Consider the following 20,442-nt stretch of genomic DNA (forward strand, 5'->3'; position numbering starts at 1 on the left):
TCGAACACAGGGATTGTTTTAGGTTAATTGCGTTATATTTGTGATATATGCGATCAGGGGTTTTTCAATTTAATAAAAGTTGTGTGTACAGGCATTTAAAAATGCGATAGAGTAAATTGTGCAGAAAAGTAAAGATAAACGAGAAAAATGCGATAATAAAGTAAATTGCGATAAAAGTAAAGTGCGATAAAATAAACCTAAGCTATGATGATACAAGATACAGGTTACATGATACAAGATACCAAGGTTGAGACTGACTGTGAAGAATATACAAAGAATCGTGTTATGCGATGGAAAGGCTGATGTGCGAAGCAGAAAGAGAAAGGATAATTAATATAAACAGAGCAAGTTTCTTAATTGCATTAAAGATATAAGTACGATTCCCTTTCCCTTGCCGTACACCTCTCAATGATCGGCTACGTTTCCCACATCTCTGTGGTGAAATAAGGACGAACGTAGTGAACGCAAGGTTTCTTCCATCTCTGGAAGTACTTCTTCTAACCTTCTCTCAACAGATACATCTTCACTTTTGCTCTCACAAGTGAAGATTCCGTCTAACATGCTTTAACTAAACATTTTTATCTCTTTAGCACTGATTAAGTTACTTGTTTAATTCATATTAATCACCAAAGGATTAAGAAAACATCGTGGAGAAAGCGATTAATGGAGGAATTAAAATAGACAGAAATGTGGAAATGAAAATGATCATGACAATTAATTATAAAAAGATCCATTTAAATTTCAAAGTATATACTTCTTTTTCCTGAAACTTTTTTAAGCCGACTTTATTCGACTATTTTGCCTCTTTCTATGTTTTTCTTTACTCAACAAATTGATGATTGAAACTTCGAAAATCTACTTCGAGAAAAAGATATGATATCTGTCCTGGGTTACTCAAACTACGCTACATTACTACAAAAAAACAGTCCTCAGTACTACCATTATCTAACTTAAATGTGTAATTATAATATTTCCTGAAAATGAAAGATACTTAACCCATAACAAAAAAAAAAAAAAAAATACCATTACTACTATATATCTCATAACATTTTCAATAATGCCAATCTTCATAGCTGGAAGAAAACAACCTATTACTTTTTGAACAAGAAAAATGTTTGACAATCTTTTCTAGTGATAATATCCTCTGTTTTGAATTTTAGGGGGAAACTATTATCCATGTACTTTTTCAAATTAAGAAAAGAAACTTTGAATTAAATAAGTAATGAAAACTGAAACTCAACAGCAGATCAGAACTTGATGCGAGATCCGTGAAGAGAAATGATAGGGGAATTGGTGGGGACAGGTTAAGGAGACCCTCCACATTAAAAATGAGGACATAGCAACTTGAAACAGAAATTAAAATTTTAAATTTTTTTTTAAAAAAACTATAATATAAATGCGACCCTTTGGATCAAGTATGTACTCCTATGTTTCGTAGGTGGCCGAGTGAGAATTTAGCCGGAACAGAGCTTTTCCAAAGCCAAATTTTCATCCCAACCCACAGCTTCCAAACTGCTCCTTACTTGAGCCTCCGGGAATCCCATCTCCACAAGTTTCTGAACCTGCGCCATTTCTTTCACATCAATCTTCAGTGAACACAAAAACACACGCGTAATGAAAGAACTATATGATTTATCATGCACACAACACCCAAAACCAAAGTTAAGGCTTTAACCTTTTCTTCCACCCCACGAGATGACGTCTTGGCAAAAGTTTCTGTCCAATATCGTGCTGTGCCAGCAAAAGTCTGGTAGTCTCTAAGATACTGCAGCAATATGTAATGGCATGACATACTGAAGTTAAAATCTATTTTGATAGAATCTAAAGTTAATATCTTCAATAACAAAAAGAACGAACATCCATGCAGTGAAGATAGACTTAACAATACCTGTTGAGCTACGACAGCATCTTGAGGATCATCAGGTTGAGGAGCAGATAGCAATGCCTGCACAGAAAGCAGGGCTGTCTTCAGCGTGAGTGCTGGGCTCCACTGATCCTTCAAAATGTCCAGGCAAATTGCACCACTTTGACTACTGATATTAGGGTGCCTTCAAAACATAATAGATCAAACAAACTCTAAAGTTTCAGTATAACCTCATATACATATATAGAACTAAGCCATTAATATGAAGTCACAAACTACTTTATGATTAAAACATTTTTGAGAGAGAGAATTTCAAAATGCATAGCTAGGTCAACATGTTGAAAGAAAACCACAACATCGTATGCACAATTGATGATCTCCAAAATCTCCACTTCCAAAATATATATATATATATATTTATATTATTTGATTAAATCAAAATATACATATATACACATAAATGTTCTCTAAAAAGCAACTCCATCCACTAAACACGAATGCATTCTATGCACAATTAAGAGATCTCAACATTGTCTGCTCAGCAGACGTAAGAAGAGAGGAAGTCACACATAAATCATCCTTACCAGACTTTTGTAGCAAATTGCATTTTGGGGGGCTCAAATGGATACCCATCTGCAAGGAAAAAAAGGAAAAAAAACCCACGGGTTAGATAAAGCAGTGTTTTGGAAGTGTGCTTAGGCAAGTTTCCCATGTTATATAGTGTTCACTGAAGCGCATATCATAAAGCCTCAGCATTTTTTATTTTTAAAGCCAAGAAATATCCTCCAAAATCCCTCGTTACTTTCTTTAGACAAACTTTCAGAAGCTCTAATGTCTTACATTTTTCATTTTCATATTATGTAGTATAATATTTTTCTATTGCACCTCACAAACAACGTACCTCACTTAGAGTGCTATTGCATTATTATCCTTAAGCTTTAGAAAACATTGAGTTCAAAGACTCCACTCATGGAAATTATAGCAAGCAGCCAGTCAAACAAGTAATGATATGTTATAGAAACCAAGGGAACATGATTAAAAGTCGCGGAAGACACTTGGACAATTTACAATCTTTTACCACAAAATTTCAATAGAGCAAGGAATGGTTCTTTCCACAAAGTTCTTACAGGAGAATGATTTTATATATGCCTCAAATGCATAACAGGATTGTTAAATAAGCGGGTTCAATAAAATTAAACAAGCAAAGAAGTGTAACAAAATAATTGTAAGTGAAAAAACGCACAAAGGCTTTGAGAATGGGTGTTTCGTACAAAAATCTCTTTATTTTACATAGTCTTTTATTTAGCTATTCAAAAGATGTTTATCCAACTGAAATTATAATTTATAATTACAGAATCATGAACTTGTCAATGACAATTTTCAGGGAAAAGTACCAAATCATAAAGATAACAAAGCAGATCATTATCATTAGCTACACTACAAAATAAATAAATAAATAAATGGAAACCCTAATAGAAATCTGATCGAGACCATTTAGCTTAAGCGCACAGCAAAGAATAAGCGGAAGAAGAAGAAGAAGAGTAAAGGGGTAATAAGAGGCACCTGGCAATGTGATATCAATTTGGAAGGTTCCACCCTCATAAGGAGTAGCGATAGGACCAGGAATGATGCCGAGCAAATGGGAAAGACTATCGGCTTTAGGGGTGACTCTAATACCAGAAGCCTCGATGTCTTTAGTGCATTCTTGGAGCTCCTTCTGGACGCGAGCGAAGTCTATCATCTTCTTCTTCGTGACTGAGTGATCGATAAATGAGAAGAAGAGAAGGAACCCTAATAGAACTGAAAATAAAAAATAAAAAATAAAAAAGAAAATTGCAAGGTTGGAGATTGGAGATTGAAGAAGCGAAAAGGCGGTTGCGTTGCCTGGTTTCGCTTTCACTCTCTCCCTTCTTTCTGTCGCACAGAATTATGCCTTCCCTACCGACCCCACTACTATCTCTTCCAATCTTCTCTGCTCTTTTTTCTTTCTTTTTTTTTTGTTTCCTTTTACTTCCTGCTTTAAGAGGCCGTTTCGTTAACATGCCCCGTATCTCGGTTTATACTCTTTTAAATTTTCAAATTTATCAATTTAAATCTTCAAATATCCATTTAAATCATAATTAATAATTATATCAATTTTAAATTTTAAATTTTATAAATGTATCAATTTACACAATAGATTACAAAAATTATTTCAAATGATAAAACTCCTAAAAATATATTTATAAAATATAGCAAAATTTCAAAACGATAGACGTTGATAGACATGGATAGACTTCCGTTAGTGTCTAACAATATCACTCATAGATACTGATAGTATATCGATGTCTATTTTGCTATGTTTTGTAAATATTTTTATTCATTTTTCTATATTTAAAAACAATCCCCTTGATTTTCATAAACATAACAATTTAAACTCTAATCTTTCATAAATGTATTAAAATATAATAAAGGGTTTAAGAAGTTGATATAATTATAATAGTAGAGGGTTTAAATTAATATAATTATTAGTTTGGGGTTTAAATTAATACAACTCGTTTTTAATTGATACAATTATTAGTCTATGGTTTAATTTGATACAACATCCAAATTTAGGGGTATAAATTGATTTTTTTCTTTTTTTCTTTTTTTTCTTTTGACAAAAATGAAATAAGGAAAGGATAGTAAGATTGTTGGAAAGAATAGATTATTGTGATCAATCCAGCACATGGTGTAAAATATTCAAATTGGACTCATTACTATCATGAATATAATTTTCAAAAAATCAAACTATTTGACAATTTTAAGATAAAACTTTTTTTACTAAATAAATAAAACATTGTGAAGATAATTTAGTGAGAGTTAAAACAAAACTTTTGTTTAGAATCTCCTAAAAATGTTGATGAAAAGAAATAATAAATTTGAAAGGGTAACTAAACTTAATGATTTTCATTAAAACATTCCAAACAAAGTTGAAACCATGAAACTGAGTGAAAACATTTTACCATGACTCGAGAGTGGATCTATTAAGAGGCAGCGGCATGCCCCCTCAAACCATGATGTTTACATCTATGTATGTTGCTTTTTTATTAAATATTAGTTGCTTTCTCATGTTAAACACAGATTACATAGTTGGTACAAGAGCCGAAGAATTGGTCTATTTAACTCTGGCCTAGAGATCAAACTTTGGAGGCGGCACCATTTTTTTTTTTTTTCCTTTTTTTCCTTTTTAATTGTTTTAATTTATTTTTATTTGTAACTTTTTATTTTCAATCAACTTGAACAAATATTTCATATTTCTATGTTTCTAATATTAACCCCATATAATTTTTTTTTTTTTTTTAAAGGAGAATAACATTTCATTGCAAAACCACCAACAAACACCATAACCTTCCCAAGACACACAATCTGGGAGAGCCAAATGGGTAGGTCTAAAGTCCAATTACATGAGTTTTTGACAAAAATAGCATAATGGGCTAACTTATGGGTCACTCTATTATAATGCCTAGAAACAAAAGGAAGACTTTTGATGTGCAAACTTGACATTAAAGCTGGAACTTAGCATAAATCACAACATGTGTGGAGAAAGGAAAGTTCATATAATGGAGATTGTGTACCACAATTTCAGCATCAGATTCGATTACGAGGCCTAGACATCCAAAGAAGCAACAAATTTCAGTCCCTCGAATAAAGCCAGAACTTCACTTGCTTTCACACAGACACCCATGACTAAAAGAGGCTCGAGCAGCAAGAACCTCCCCTGTAGCATCCTGAATCACAACACCCAGTCCAATGTATAGCAAGTCAAGATGGCACGCGTGTCCATGTTAAGTTTGAATTTCCCAACCGTCGCACGGACACCATCGGAGCTCTTTGGAGAATTCAGCAGAATGTCAGACACCAGCACAGGGATGGTTCATCGCCATTAGAGGTGAAGGAACCTTTGAAAGTCCTTGAGTGGAAGCGTGGAGATCGATCTAAAATTTATTTTCATAGAATCAAAATTATATAGTATAAATGTTATGCATAGTCATAAATTTACCGCATGCAAACAAAGGAAATAAGAGAATTAAGGTGAGAGAACTAACCCTTAAAGAATGATTTCTTCACGTATCCTCTTCTCCGCAAAAACACGAACTTGAAATCCTTAATTTTCCCAAATGGCCACTACTAAAATAGTTTCCTTTATATTCTCTATGATGAGAATTCAGTAGTTTTGTGGGCTCTGACTATTTTTGAAAAAAGTGGTTTTTAGAGAGATGAGAGGAAGTGATGGGATTTAGATTTTCTCAGAACGTTTTTGTGAATCTGGAAATTTTTTTGTGAAAATCAGTAGGAGAAGAAAGAACCCCCACTCCACATTCCCCACTATCACGTAGAAGAGAGAAAAGATTAAACTATAATATATATTTTCCATAAATCAATTTAATATATATTTATATGATAACTACCTTATCATATAATATATATTAAACTATACATTATATCAAATATAACACATAACTTATAGTTTCTATATTGTATCAAATACAATATAAAACCTATAATTTCTATTCTCTCACCAATGGCATTTAATATAAATCTTATTTATATTAAATGTAATTATATGAATCAAATTCATATAATTAATATTTGAATCATATTCAAATATTTGTTTTCTCTCAAATAAACTTTATATTATAATGTATCAAATATATTATAGTAATCATATCATATATAATTAGATTAAATTAATTATATCACATATAATTAGTTCCCTCAATTAACATGAATAATTCAAATTAATCCCAAAATTGATTCACATTAATTCTCGTTGAACTACAGAGGAAACCTCATGGACTTGTAGCTTAAAGCTCCAACCGTACGTGAATAATTAATTAAACTCTTTTAATTAAATTATTCACTATCCATTAACTATCAAGCACTCCACTAAAGACCAATAACTGCACTCTTGGCACTACAGATATATCTTTATATCCATTGGATATAACCAGTCAACAGTACAATGACTGTAAACCCCGAACCCTAATTTTTCTACTTAAGTGAGTTAATTAATATGTTAATTAAGGTTAAGTAAAAGCCAATATTATGTTTGTATGGAAAGCTTGAAGATGGTTAGAAGAATGAAAAGTTTTAAGTATTGAGAAATATGGCTCTCGAGCAGCAAGGTATTAATGACATTTAGTAAGGAAAATTTTGGTTAAGTGTGGAAGCTAGATGTGGCCATACGTTGGAAGCCCATACACTGAAGGTTATTGAGGTGTGCGATAGCCATGTCCTTTGGAGATTAGTTGAGCGCATGATGGCCGTGTTGCATGGAGAAAATGACTAAGTGTTGGCCGTGAGTTACCATGTGATAGGCATGGGCTATGCGTTGGCCAAATCTCATGAGAGGTTAGTTGGGAAAGGATGTGTGCGGCAGCACAAGGAGGCCTTGGACATATAGATGTGGCTATGCATTATTTAGGCAAAGGCTACAGGCAAGAAAAGATAAGCGATGACCTTAGGCAATGCGACAGGTGCAAGATGCATTAAGGGTGTGCGTTTGAATGTGTCATGCGATGGTAAGATGATGGTGAGCCTTGCATTGGTTTAAGAAGTGATCACAGCTTAACCACCGACTTGACTGGGCCAGCTATCAAGGTTAGGAAAACTAAACCCACTTAGTGAGTGAGTTTTCAGCCTAAGGATGAATTGTGGGCATGCAGTCTCAAGTATATAAAGGAATGCCTCAGTTCAAAAGGTCAGTTTGAGCAAAATACTCATGCTTTCGAGGTGATTTCAGAGCCATTTGAGCAAGGGTTGAGTATAGTTGAAGATCTAGGGTTGTCAAAAGGAATTTCCAAAGGATTCAAAGTGAAATCTGAAGAGATCATCTAGAAGATTAGGCTCTCGGATGAATCTAGGCCAGTGGTGAAAATTGAAGGCTTCCAGCAAAACCAAGAGGAATTCAGAGCCCAAATTTAAGGTAAGCAAGTTGAGATGTTTTTAAACAAGTTTGTAGAAGGAAGTTTTCCAAGAAAAGACCTAAAAAATTAGTTATGCAAGCTCAAAGTTTAATATGGAATTTTGGTTAAACAAGCAAACAGTTGCAACCGTTAAGCGAGCAAGTAGCTCAACCCAAGCAGGCTGCAGGTTGAGTGCAAAGCATGCGCTGAGCTGGACGTAAGGATGCATTGGTATATGTTAGAAGGTACGGGCGTGTGCTAAATCCTTGAGTGCAAGGGGGCGCTATGTAGGTGATAGGTTGTGCGGTAGGTAAGAGCAAGGCTGTGCAACCAGGTGCGCGAGGCGCTAAGCGTAAGGTTTCTCTAGGTGCGTGACTGAGTGAATGCATGAGGCATGCGTTGGTGCATGGATGGTGCTAGATGGCCACATGGTTTAGCCCAAGTAACCAAGAATTTTCCTAAGCATTGAACGCATAAGAAGGTATGCATTGAGGTAGAAAGAGATGTTTAAAGATAAATATTAAGCTTCTTTAGGAGAGATAGTCTCACAAGTAAACCAATAGCATGAGCTAAATATGTTTACTATCTCTACAGGGTTAACGCCAATAGGAGAAGCCTATCAACCTTAGGAGGAACGCCCAAGGCTGTGAGTGAAAAACGGAATGTTTTCTCAATGTTTCAATAACTCATGCTTTTATGACTCATGCTAGTTTACTTAAAGAATGTTTTCCCAAGCAAACTAAGTTTAAAAGCTATTAACACATGATTAACTAAACGAAGTTCACAAGGCATGTTTAAGTATTTATGTGCTTTACTTACACAAAACATGCGTTAAAGGCTTATGTTTATATGTTAAAGATATTAAAGCTCATGTTCATGCTACTATGCTTTCGAGTATAAATTCTTCAATGAATGAGTTTTATGATGAATATGTTAAAGTCGATACTGAAGGACTAGGAGAAGGTATCTGGGCTTAGTACCTAAGGTATGACGATACTTAATTATTACCACGTGCACGTATGTAGAATTGACGTTGGTTGTGTTGAGAACACTCCACACCAACTAAGGTATGACATGGAGAGATTGAGCAAAAGGGTTCTTTCTCAACTAAAGGGTTAAGTTACATAACGTTTTCAGTTAGGTATGTTATGTTTTAAGAAAGTATTAAGTATAAGTTTGCTTGGTGGTTTTCAATTCAAAGCATGATGTTTATGATTTATTAGTCACTCACAGGGCTAATAGTTCACTCGTTTTAAATGTTTTCTTTTCCTTAGGTAGTGATCAATTCCCCAAAGGTTAACTACACTACTGCTCTACCACTCAAAGACTCCAGTTAAAGAACAAGGAAAAAGAGAAACTTAGGTGTTTACTTGTAAATGTCTATACATATGTGTGCTCGTGTTAGAGACTAATGTTAAGTGTTGGGACCCATTGAACTTTGTTTATGTATATAAGATGTAACTATGTTGTTTGTTGAACCCTAGAGACTGTTAAAGTTGTTTAAAGTTCTAAAAGCTTACTGTATGTTATAAATATATTTCTAGGGTTTCCAAAGCAGGTTAAGGAGGTCAGTTAGGTAGTAAGTGTCACAAAAGGGTTGGTAACTGCTATCGTCACATTCTTTTCTGAATTAAGAGGGTAATCTGGGAGGGGGTGTGATGGCACCGAAAATGTGCTATTTTTCTCTGCTTAATTCTCAGTCATTACTACGTTTAATGTGTTTATTTGATGATTTTGTAGGTATCGAGCATCTTGGAGGTAGAATCGGTCGTTACGAGCTATTTGAGATTAATTTGAAGCAATCAGAAGCTAATTTGAGCAATTGGGCTTCAAAGGGACGTGAATGGACGAAAACACCCCTAGACGGAGCGTTGCAATGCTCAAACGAGTGTTGCACAATGCTATAGGGCAGTAGCTACTTGTATTGGACGAAACAGGGCAGCGTTGTAATGCTGCTTGTAGTGTTGCAATGCTGTGAACATGGTGATGGACACGTGCACTAAGTAGCGTTGCAACGCTGCGACCCTACCCTATATAAGCTCTTCCCATTTTAGGTCAAAAAAGGATGCCCACCATCAGCTTACAACCGATTTTCCCCTTTCTTTTCCCTTATCCACTTGTATTTTGGGGTGTTTCTTTAGTAGTTAATCGAGTAATTCCAGATTGTAACCTCTTATCTCCCATGGGAAGGTAAGATTTTGGTTTCTTAGTTTAGGAATTTGGAGGAACTTGATGTGTTGGTTTATCATGCGATATAGGGATGTGTGGATGCGATGATCATACAAGTTTTCCTAACAAAGCCCAAGTATAAGCCTTCTTAGGATCCTGGTAAGCCCAGGGTTGAACGCAGGGATTACTAAATAGATATGCGACGGACTCTATGATTCTATTGCGATGATGATAAAGAAGTAGATGGTGATTTAATTTAGATTTTTTAATGCGATGGAATATGCGGAGCGATGAACAGGTGGTATTGTGACAAGTATGCGATGAAGGGGTTGAGAAGAGATTTAGCTAACATTTTTTAAGATTTTGTACAAGTCATGCGATCATGATATACACAAATATTAAGCACTACATTTCTCAATACATAATACCACATCTTCTATTTCTAGAATGCATGCAGTGTGTACGGAATGTAGCAGATAGAACTTATTTCTAAGTCTCTACTCTTGCTTATGCGATCTAATCCGACTCTCCTGAGCCTAGATTCTATCCTTAGACTACTCTCTCAAGTACTCCAAATACTTCTCAACATATTCACAAATTTAGGTACTCATGTATGGTGTGGAGAAACTGATCATAAATTGAAATGAAGTTTCCATTATTGCAAATAAAGTGTTAAGTACAAAACAATAAATGGAGTAAGAAGTATCAAGCCAGGTAAGCTATGTCTTGCTTCCTCTGGCTTTTTACACTACTCTTATCACTTCAACTCCTTTCCGAATTGTAGAATCTTGCTCTTGCAAGGGTTGGGTGTCTCTTCTTCGTGCTGTTTTCGGCAGTCTCTCGACCTCTCTGAAAATTAATTTTTTTCTTACGAATTCCCTTCCCTCGGCTCTGCCTTGCCATCTCATGCGCTCTCGTTGGTTTGGTAACATTGGGTATTTATAGACTTCTAAGAAAAGCAGTTCTTCTCACTAATGATTGTGTGGATGGGCAACATTAATTTCCATACCCTGTTGCGTCGTCTGATAGTCACCTGAAGTTCAATGTATTTGTAACGGTATGGTCTTCAATGCCCGTCAACTATATTTTCGAATTGACCGTTATCAGCTTTACATCCCATCATGTTTCATTATATTATGTTGTCGCCTTTATGTAAGGTCTTTACACGATCATCTTTGAGGTACCCTTGGATCGCAAACTCAAACGCGCCATTGCATTGTACCTGCACAGAATAACGCAATTTAACTGTTTTTATGCGATGAACATTAGCGATCACAATTTTCTTTTAGTTTAGCGCATTCAATCGTAATATTGCCTATTTTACCATCGCTTTCTCTCATTGTTTTAATAATTTTAGCTTTAATAAATTGTATTTCTACCAGTTATCACATCCCTAAATTTAAAACAATGCTTGCCCTTAAGCATAAACTAAAGATTTCTCAAAATTTTAATCGCCTTCACCCTGTCTAGGCTTCTCATGGTGCCTTATTCAAATCGTTGAACTAATGCCTTATTAATTTCTATCCTAATCTCTTCCTAAAATATTTCTAACCTTTAGGGACCGCGAGCTTAATCTTAGAAAAAAAAAAGTCTTTACTCATTTCTCAGGATATCGCATGATTTATTTCAAATTTCTTCAAACTAGGGTGTTCATGTAGTTTTGGCCTTCACATGATTTAGATATACGTTTTGTGATCTTGCGTTGATCAGTGCCCAACCATCGTTTTGGCTTGCCCCCATGGGTGTCATGTGGACATTCAACTATGAGTGAGGCGCTCTTTTCAGTCAAAACTCATGCCCATCTTTTTATTTGGTAGCAAAGTTGCGATCACTTAGCTTCTGCATTGATCACGATTCCCACCTTCGTTTTAGCTTTCCCCCACGGGTGTCATGCAAACATCCAACTACTAGCAGGATCCGATCTCAATGTTATATATTATTTTTCTTTCTCCTCTCTTTTTTTTTTTAAATTGAACATCTGAAAATAACAAGGCTGAAAATAGAACCCTCCAAATTTAATATGAAGCAATGTCTCATTGCTGAAGACGAAATAATTCATGCAATGGACTTAGAAAATTTTGGAAAAAATAGTTTTGAAGTAAAGCTGGTAAACCACTAAATTTTAGAAATATTTTGTGAATCGATTGTCCTGAAATTTAATCTGACACTAGTTCCTGTGATAAAAAAAGAAGCATATATTTCATCAATGAAGTCATAATGGGCAAAGAATGAATGTGGCGACTAAATAAAGCAATCAAAAATTCAGGATTGAGCCAAACGAGAGAGAATGCGATAGTAGAATTCAGCAATATTAAATTGAAAGTGAGAAGTACAAAAATTGATTAGATTAGGCAAGGAAGGATACAACCCTTTAATTTTTTTGCCTGCATCATTGTGATCGCATCCTTTCTTGTGATTCTCTGAAATTGTAATTGCGATAGGCTGATGTTATTATTATTATTATTATTTAAATTGAACCAATCACGTGTTTTAAGCCCATCACATTACCCCATCGCATTCGTTTATTGCAATCAAAATGATGAAATCAAAAAGATTAGAAGTATGAAAGAAAAAATTGACAATCATAAAGAGTAAATATGCAAAGAGTAAAATAGATTCTTGACAAAAAAACAAAAAGGATACTCAAAAGGATATACTTCGTCCCAGATGAATGTATGTTGCTTATCATCGCAGGGACTGAATGTTTCTTCTTTATTCTGGCTACAAGTCAATGGAGGTTTTTTCGCGTTGGAAATCTCCTCCATGATACATCTTTACTCTTTGTCCATTCACTTTAAATGCGTTGGTCCCATCTTCGTTGGTCAATTCCACCGTTCCATGCGGGAATACGTCCTTGATTATGAAAGGCCCGAACCAACGCGACTTCAATTTTCCAGGAAAGAAACACAGCCTAGAGTTGAACAGTAATACCCTTTGACCTACCTTGAGGGTTTTCTCGCAAAGACGCTTATCATGCCATCGCTTAGTGCGTTTTTTGTAAATTTTGGAATTCTCATACGCCTGTAATCTTCACTCGTCCAGCTCTAGTAGCTAAAGTTTTCTCTCTTCTCCTGCAGCCTTAAGATCAAAGTTAAGTTTCTTAACTGCCCACATCGCCTTATATTCTAGTTCCAACGGCAGATGACAAGCCTTTCCAAACACTAACACATTTGGTGACATGTCTATGGGTGTCTTATAAGCAATCTGATATGCCCACAAGGCATCATCCAGTTTAATGGTCCAATCCTTCCGTGATTGGTTCACCACCTTCTCTAAGATTGACTTGATTTCCCTGTTAGAAACCTCTGCTTGCCCGTTTGTTTGGGGGTGATATGCGGTGGCAATCTTATGTTGGACATTATATTTGATCAACAATTTACTAACAATGCAATTCACAAAGTGGGTTCCTTCGTCACTTATTACGGCACGTGGGGTACCAAAACGAGTGAAGATGTTTTTCTGCAAGAACTTAGAGACTGTTGTCGCATCATTTGCAATGCATGAAACAACTTCAATCCATTTGGAAATATAGACGACAGCCAATAGAATGTATTTATGACCATTTGACGATGGAAATGGTCCCATGAAATCTATTCCTCAGACGTTGAATAGTTCTACCTCCAATATGATGTTCATTGGCATCAAATTTTTTTCTGAAATGCTTCCAGTGCATTGGCACTTATCACATTTCATGGAGTATTTTCGTGCGTCCTTAAACAGAGTGTGCCAATAATACCCACATTGCAAAACTCTTGCTATTGTGCGCTGTCCACCGAAATGCCCTCCATAGGGTGATTCATGACATTGAAACAGTATGTGATGGAAAGCAGTTTCTGGAACATAGAGTCTCAATATCTGGTTTGGTTCCCTTTTGTAGATATTCGGATAGTCCCAGTAGTAAAATTTGCATTCATGAATGAGCCTTTTCTTTTGATGGGATATGTAGTTTTCAGGGAATTGTTTGTAGACCAAGAAGTTGACAATATATGCATACTAGGGTAGTTCTTCAATCTTAAACAATTACTCATCAAGAAATGAAGCGTTCACCTTCGATTGGATGCGATCCACTTCAGGATTTTCTAATCTCGATAAATGGTCAGTGACCTGATTCTCTGTTCCCTTTCGGCCAATTATTTCCATATTAAATTCTTAAAGTAAGAGAACCCATCAGATTAGTCTAGGCTTCGCATCTTTTTTGGTCATCAAATATCTTATCACCGAATGGTCTGTGCGGACTATCACTTTTGACCCCAACAAGTAAGGTCTGAATTTTCAATCTAAAAATTTACCGCTAAAAGTTCCTTATCGGTGGTGGTGTAATTCGCTTGCGTGGAGTTTAGTGTTCTGCTAGCATATGCGATAGGGTGTAATATTGTCTTTACTTTTTGTGCCAAGACTGCCTCCATCGCATATCCGCTGGCATCGCACATTAGTTCGAATGGCTTTGCCCAATCGGGTGCGATCAAAATTGGCGCTATAGTCAAAGCGTCCTTTAGTGTTTTGAATGCAGTGAGACAGTGTGAATCAAAATCAAAGGGTCTATCAGCTTCCAACAACGCATTCAAGGGTCGAGCGATTTTGGAGAAGTCCTTCATAAAACTTCTGTAAAACCCTGCGTGTCCTAGGAAAATCCTCAAAGCTTTCACATTTGCTGGAGGTGGAAGTTTTTTTATAGCTTCAATTTTAGCTTTGTCCACTTCTAACCCATCCTTCGAAACCTTGTGCCTGAGCACAATTCCTTCTTTAACCATAAAATGGAACTTTTCCCAATTCAGAACCAGATTAGTTTCTTCACATCTTTTTAGTATTCTCTCCAGGTTTTGCAGATAGATTTCATATGTTTGCCCATAGACTGAGAAATCATCCAGAAAGATTTCAACTGAGTCTTCAAGGTACTCGGAGAAGATCCCCATCATACACGTTTAAAACGTACTTGGAGCATTTCATAATCCAAAAGGCATGCGACGAAAGGCGAACGTTCCATAACGACATGTGAACGTGGTATTTTCTTGATCCTCTAGTGCGATCATAATTTGGTTATAGCCTGCGTACCCATCAAGGAAGTAGAAATAGTCATTCACTGCTAATCGGTCGAGCATTTGATCAACGAAAAGTAGGGGGAAATGATCTTTCTTTGTCGCCGCGTTGAGTTTTTTGTAGTCCATACAAATCCTAACCCGTGACGGTCCTCATGGGGATCATATCGTTGTTTGCGTTAAGAACTACTGTCATCCCACCCTTTTTGGGAACACACTGCACGGGGCTGACCCATGTGCTATCTGCGATAGAGGAGATAATGTCGGCATTTAACCATTTGATGATTTCTTTTTTAACAACCTCTTTCATCGTAGGTTTCAATCTACGTTAAGGTTCTATCTAGCCCTTTTGGTTTTCTTCAAGCCGAATTCGATGCATGCAATACATCGAGCTGATACCTCTAATGTCTGCAAGCGTCCATCCGATTGCTTTAATATATTTCTTTAGAACACTGAGGAGCGCAGTTTCTTTTTCTTCAGGTAACGCAGAGGATATGATGATTGATAAGGTTTCATTTTGGCCAAGAAATACGTACTTCAAGTAGGTTGGTAGAGTTTTTAGTTCCAGTGTAGGTGGTTGCTCTAAAGAGGGCTTCTGTGCTTTTCTTTCTTCATTCAAATTCAGCATTTCTTCATTCTTCAATATCTCTGTTATTGCATGGCAAGTCTCTATGAATGTTGTCACATCCTCTCTTTCTTTATTTTCTTACTCAGACTCCCAATCTTCAACGCAAGTGTGTTCATCATTAGAATCTGATAAGCCTTCCTCATCTGGGAACTTCATTGCCTTGATAATATTGAACCTGAGCTTCTTTTCGTTGATGCTCATTGTGATTTCTCCCTTGTGCACACCTATTTGAGCATGACTAGTAGACAAGAATGGTCGTCCCAATATGAATGGAACATTTTTATCTGCCTTATAATCTAAGATAATGAAGTCTATAGGTAGAATGAATATGTCTATTATACCAAGATATCCTTTAATTTCCCTTCAGGGTGCACCAAGGATCTATCGGCGAGTTGAAGAGTCACTGTTGTGGGTGTTAGCTGTCCTACATTCAATCTTTTGAAGATTGAAAGGGACATTAAGTTTATGCTTTCCCCAAGATCGCATAATGCTTGACCAATATAGATTCCTCCTATTGAGCAGGGTATTATGAAAATGCCTGGGCCGAGCATCTTTGGTGGGATTATAGTGTTGGATTCTTGTGTCAATGCCACCATGGAAAATCTTTCTGTGCTTCTCTTCTTTGAGACAATGTCTTTAAAAAAATTCGCATACATGGACATCTACCCTATCGCTTCTATGAATGGAATATTGATGTGCAATTGTTTCAATATTTCCAAGAATCACTGATACTGGCCTTCATCGTTATGTTTCTTTTCATCTTTGAGGAAATTGAGGTAGCTGTACTTTCAATGTTTCATGGTCTGGAGGCTTAGAGGTGATCACATCTTCTGGTTCCGTAGTTTCGGACTCCTTTGATTCAATCTGCGATAGAGGTTTCTTTGATTCAATTACATGTTAATCCTTTGACTTGGTTCTGCAAGCTCCTTTATGGCTTCTACTGTCGCCGATCCATTTCTTAGGGTGACTGCTTGGTAGTGTTCTTTCCTTGTATTCCCTGGATTGCGTGGAAGCTCGGTTGAGCTAGGCAATGTTCCGTAGGGTCTGTTCTTTAGCTCTCCCGCAATTTTTCCTATTTGAATTTCCAAATTGCGGATGGATGTAGCTTATTTTTTAAGAATTGTTTCATTCTTTTCGATGTATTGCTTCAACAAGTTTTCCAGGAATGATGAGGATGGTGTTTGAGAGATGCTAGCTTGCTGTTGCTGTTGTCCATTAGTTCTATGGAAAAACCTTGGCGGTCCCTCTCTCTGAGCCATAGGCTGACTGCCTTGTTGTTGGTTGTTCTTCCAAGAAAAATTAGGGTGATTTCGCCACCTCGGGTTGTAAATGTTTGAAAAAGGATTGTTTTTGACAAAGTAAACTGATTGAGGATTTCGTGGACATTCCTCAAAAGAATGTGATTCTTCATATAACTGGTACTTGTTTACTCTATCGCATTGACTTGCCCATTTCGAGTTCCTGAATTGTTTATTGTGATGCCTTGCAACAAGTTTATCATCACATTCATCTGATTTTGTAATGATGTGATGGCACCCTCGCATTATCTTCTATGGGCTTTGTTCTTTGATCGCTTTCTTGCCAATCTTTGTGGTTTTTCGAGATGCGATCAAGAATATTCTTTGCTTCATCATATGTTTTGTCCAGCAGACCTTCTGCTGTTGCCGCATTGACAGCTGTCTGCGATGTAGAGTTGAGTCCATGATAAAAAAATCTCCATTTGGAGGCAATCCGACAATCCATTATGTGGGCAATCGCGTACTAGTCTCTTGAATCTCGCCCATATGTCACTGAGTGATTCATCTTCTTCTTGTTCGAAATTGGGGATCAATTTCCTCCTTCTGGCATTTTCTGTAGGAGGAAAATATTTCTTCATAAACTTCTCCATAACTTACTCCCATGATGTTATCTCTCTTGGTTTGAGAGAGTAAGCCCATTTTCTTACTTTATCGCATAGTGAAAATGGAAATAACGTAAGTCGAACCTCTTTTGGGGAAATATTAGGGAACATAAAAGTGTTGCAAATTTCAATGAAGCTTCGTAGATGGGCATGCGGATCTTCACCACGCCGTCCTCCAAACTGTCCTGCTGTTTGTATCATTTGTAACATTATTGGCTTCATCTCGAACCTTGATCCATCCAATGATGGTCTCATGATTCCTGGGGAGAAATCATACAAGTTTGGTCACGTATAGTCCCGGATGGGTCTATTGCGATAATTTTCCAATAGGATAGGATTTTCCATCATTTGTTTTCATTTGCTACTCGTTCCTCAGGTTGTTCAGCCATTCTGTAACCTCTTCCTTGTCGTTTACGTCTGTTTCTCTGCCTTTCGCGAAAAGTTCTTTCAATCTCTGAGTCGTACTTGAGCTCCGGAGTATGTCCTTTGCTCATACGATGCTTGTTTCTTCCTTCGCAAGTGGAATGGTGATACAACAAAGATCGAAAGCAACAAATATCAAGAGGTTTGATGTTAGTGCAATCTATACCATAATCCCCGACAACGGTGCCAAAAACTTTATGCGTTGGTTTATCATGCGATGTAGGGATGTGTGGATGCGATGATCATACAAGTTTTAATAATTATATTATGTTGTCGCCTTTATGTAAGGTCTTTACGCGATCATATTTGAGGTACCCTTGGATCGCAAACTCAAACGCGCCATCGCATTATACTTGCACAGAATAATGCAATGTAACTATTTTTACGCGATGATCGTTAGCGATCACAATTTTCTTTTAGTTTAGCGCATTCAATCGTAATATTGCCTATTTTATCATCGTTTTCTCCCATTGTTTTAATAATTTGAGCTTTAATAACTTGTATTTCTACCAGTTATCAGAACTTGATGTAATTTATGAGATTTTAATTTAATGATTAATTCGAACTTGTTTATGGGTTTTGTTCTGAATCTATATGTATGAATTGCATGATTTGGATTCTTGATTGATGCCCAATAATTTTGTCATGTAATTTTAATGCTTTTAAGATTACCTTATAATACCTGACACGTATTTATAGGATAATCCCATGGAAGCAATAGGTTAGTTAGGCAAAAAGGACTATTCCTAGCAACCTGGAGAAAAACTGCATTGATTGTTTAATTAGACGATGGCAATTAACATTCATCTTAGCGTAATCTCTAGATCTTAATGCGTTTCGTTAATTTGTATGGAGTGGATTCGTTTTCTATGCATTTTGACTAATTAGATAATTAGGGCCATTAGTTGGGATTCCAATCAATTGAGCTATGCATAAACAAGAAATTTAAGTCATAAATTGGGTCAATGATCTAAATTACGTTGGGTAAATTCGTTCCTCTAAACTAAGACATCTCAGTTAATTGCATTTCAATTTACTTTTCTTGTATTTTTATTTTCACGCAATTTCAATTATCGAATCATACCAATCCCCCCATTTATCACTTTAACTGAAAACAAACTTGATGAACTAATCTTCTGTGCTTCTCTGAGGTTCGACCCTGAACTTGCCCTTGCACTACTAGTTAGTATAAGTAGTTAGCTTGGTGATTTATAAATATTATTTGCGTAGGCGCGGGTTTACGAACGATAGTGAATCCATCGACCTGCCAAATTGGCGTCGTTACTGGAGAAGGAAATTAGTTTTTCTTAGTTAGTTTTTAGTTAAAGTTTCTTTTGCTTTGATTTCTTTTCTTTTTGTGTCAGTTAAGCATGGTAGGATTTCTAAATCAATCTTCGACGTCCAAAGGTCAAGTTGCAAATTTCGAGGACAAGGTAAGTGGCCTTTGCCACGAGCTTACCGAGTTGACTTCCTTGGTTGGCCACTTGGTGAAAAGAAGATCGCAACAAATAGAGGTGTGTGAGATTTGCCTACTTGAAGGGCATTCCACGCAAGCATGCCCGAGGTTGCAGTGGATGCCAGCACCACATGGATTTACCGAGGAGGGGTGTTATGGTCCTTGGGATTATGAACCTCACGACCCTTTGCGGGGTGAATCCTTTGACCATAGATACTCAGGATGGAAACAGGGCTTTGGCGGCCAAGATTTCACAATACCACACGAGTTGACTCACGTTCAGTCTTCGAGGTCAGGTATGTCTTTACAGGATTTGGATATGGAGCTTGCTAACAGAATTTTTAAGCTTGAGCAGAACAACCTCCATAGGCAGCAAGAGTTCAAATGCATCCAGTAGGAGAGTCTTTGCCCCAAGGCAGAGGCTAAGACTAACTTGCAAAGTCTAAATGACTTCGTTGCTTGGCTTGCAACTTCAATTGGGAGGCCGGACGAGCTGTTGCCAAACCATTCCTTTGATTTTCTAAAGACCCATAGGCATGAGGAAGTCCAAATCGACCCGATGGAGGAGTAGGAACCACTTCCTAAAGATTCGTGCCCAAGATGAATTTGGAATTTTCAATTTCTAAACTTGCTAATAGTTCTTTTCAGTCTTAGCAGGATCTTCAAGCTCAGCAGCAAGGATTGATCATCCATGTTGCCCAGCTAACAGAGACCACGTAGGAACTGGAAAGCACCTTAGAGCAATGCATCGTCTATACCTCAAAGGCCAAGTTCTTTACAAAGTGCTACTACTCTAGTGATGATGAGGACGTCCCTCTATGCTTGCCAGTTTTTGAGGCTAAGGAGAATTCTATGCCTACATTTAACGACACCCAAGTGATAGAGTTAGAGGTGAAAAGACCTCGCCCTGTTCTAACTTCTGGTATTTCGTATATACTAGAGTTTTGTTCCGCTAGTCCTCCCGAGTCAGTTATGTCTTTTTTTTCTTTTGATTCTTTTGAGTCACTTGAGTCTTTCGATTATTTAATTTTTTTTCTTT

General features: G+C 36.7%; 1 protein-coding gene and 1 non-coding gene across 2 annotated transcripts; one reads left to right on the forward strand and one right to left on the reverse strand.

Annotated features, from left to right (window-relative positions):
* Positions 1 to 1,191: 1,191 nt before the first annotated feature.
* Positions 1,192 to 3,893, reverse strand: UBC27 (ubiquitin-conjugating enzyme 27). Its single transcript, XM_039023693.2, has 5 exons — positions 3,428 to 3,893; positions 2,449 to 2,497; positions 1,889 to 2,048; positions 1,676 to 1,765; positions 1,192 to 1,562 (listed from the first exon to the last, which is right to left on the reverse strand). Exons 1-5 carry the CDS (start codon positions 3,603 to 3,605, stop codon positions 1,455 to 1,457), a joined length of 585 nt encoding a protein of 194 aa, XP_038879621.1. The 5' UTR covers positions 3,606 to 3,893; the 3' UTR covers positions 1,192 to 1,454.
* Positions 3,894 to 17,360: 13,467 nt separating this feature from the next.
* Positions 17,361 to 17,467, forward strand: LOC120072372 (small nucleolar RNA R71). Its single transcript, XR_005480436.1, has one exon. It is a non-coding gene; the product is annotated as a small nucleolar RNA R71 (small nucleolar RNA).
* The last annotated feature ends 2,975 nt before the right edge of the window (positions 17,468 to 20,442 follow it).

Source organism: Benincasa hispida, chromosome 2 (genome assembly GCF_027475165.1).
Source record: "Benincasa hispida cultivar pf3 chromosome 2, pf3_genome.v1.1, whole genome shotgun sequence".
In the NCBI taxonomy this organism is placed as follows: Eukaryota; Viridiplantae; Streptophyta; class Magnoliopsida; order Cucurbitales; family Cucurbitaceae; genus Benincasa; species Benincasa hispida.

Coding starts and splice junctions, on each gene's coding strand:
- UBC27 (XM_039023693.2), bottom strand. CDS start 3,605: ATGATAGACTTCGCTCGCGTCCAGAAGGAGCTCCAAGAATGCACTAAA. Junction 2,498..3,427: donor AATTGATATCACATTGCCAG/GTGCCTCTTATT, acceptor TTTTCCTTGCAG/ATGGGTATCCATTTGAGCCC. Junction 1,563..1,675: donor CTCGTGGGGTGGAAGAAAAG/GTTAAAGCCTTA, acceptor GAAATGGCGCAG/GTTCAGAAACTTGTGGAGAT.